The sequence below is a fragment of the Micromesistius poutassou genome (assembly GCF_964030765.1).
Source record: "Micromesistius poutassou genome assembly, chromosome: 15".
Taxonomy (NCBI): Eukaryota; Metazoa; Chordata; class Actinopteri; order Gadiformes; family Gadidae; genus Micromesistius; species Micromesistius poutassou.
The window spans coordinates 12,385,980-12,387,270 of record NC_140285.1 but is presented as its reverse complement, the minus strand read 5'-3'; the positions used below and the strand labels follow the sequence as shown (position 1 = coordinate 12,387,270).

Genomic DNA, 1,291 nt, shown 5'->3' with positions numbered 1-1,291 from the left:
GTATGTGTACGTGCTGATGGCACGCCTGGTCCCCCCAGGGGAGCGTCAGCACCTATGATCCCGCAATCACACAAATACATCATGTTCATCTAAACTCTGATGTGATCTAGTCATTAGGAGGACACGCAGCTGCCAGTGAATCAGAGCTCCTCCCTCTCTCTCTGTCTCTCTCTCTGTCTCTGTCTCGTCTCTCTGTCTCACCGTCTCGCTCTCTCTCTTCTCTCTCTTTATTTGTGTCTCACTGTCACTCTCTTTGTCTCTCCCTTTCTGTACCCTTCCATCTATCGCTCTCTCTTTCTGTCTCTCTTCCTCTCTCTCTTGTGCCTTCTCTTGCTCTCATCTCAGTCTAGTTATAGTATGATGTGTGTTTGTATTTGTGTGTGCGCTCGTGTGTGTCTGTGTGTGTGTGTGTGTGTAAGGGGGGGAGGAGGGGGGTGGCAAGGGGTCAGCGTGTGTAGTCTAGCGCGTCTTTCTCTTTCATCCTCCGTCTCTCTCTCTCTTCTCTCTCTCTCTCTCTCTCTTCTCTCTCTCTCTCTCTCTCTCTCCTCTCTCTATCCATTGACACCCACACTGTCAATGGCTCTTGTTGTGTGTGGGGGGGCTCTATTCTTGAAACCCCTCCATGCGAGTTAGGTGTGTGTGTGTGTCGGTGCACACGTGTGTGCGTGTGTGTGTGTGCGCATGTGCATGGTGTGTGCATGTGTCTGTATCTCAGCTGCCGTTCCCTTCCCGTACGTCCCTCTCGGTGGCTGCTCCTCCTCTCATTTCTCCAGAGGGTGGTTGCTGACCAAGGGGGGAGAGAGAGAGAGAGAGAGAGAGAGAGTTGATCGGGCTCACCTCTGCCTACGCTCACCAATGAGAGCCCTCGCCGCCAAGGACCCGCCCTCCACACCAAGACCCCATCTCTCCTCTGATTGGTGGTGGCCAAAGGCGAGGCTGGATTAAAACACGTCTAAGGAGAAGGAGATGAAGGAGTGCTGCGCCGCTACCACCCCCCCCCCCCGCTACACCGTCACCGCGACCCGGCCTCACACACGCCGGCCCCCGGCTTTGATAAGACCCCCGTGAGCCGGCCGGGCCGCGGCTCCATCAGCGCTCCCCCAGATCACAGGGCTAATGAGCCGCTGGCTGCGCACGCGCCAGCCTTTATGGAGCCACTCTCTCTCTCTCTCTCTCTCTCTCTCTCTCTCTCGGCGCTCATGCCAGGGGGCAGCATTTTCCAGTCCAGCGGACCTCCACCCCTTCCTCCGCCCGTCCCTTAACAGCCCCTCGCACCAGAATCCCAGACCCC

At 56.8% G+C, this 1,291-nt stretch overlaps 1 protein-coding gene across 1 annotated transcript in view; it reads right to left on the bottom strand.

Moving 5' to 3' along the window:
• The window catches only part of LOC311359815 (troponin C, slow skeletal and cardiac muscles-like), a gene marked incomplete at its 5' end in the record, with an annotated part of 3,934 nt that extends 2,844 nt beyond the window's left edge, over window positions 1–1,090 (bottom strand). The window contains 2 exons of the mRNA XM_084479848.1: window positions 854–936; window positions 1,023–1,090. Coding sequence (XP_084335974.1) covers window positions 854–936; window positions 1,023–1,090 — 151 coding nt within the window. The remainder of the gene's footprint in view (window positions 1–853; window positions 937–1,022) is intronic.
• Window positions 1,091–1,291: the final 201 nt, after the last annotated feature.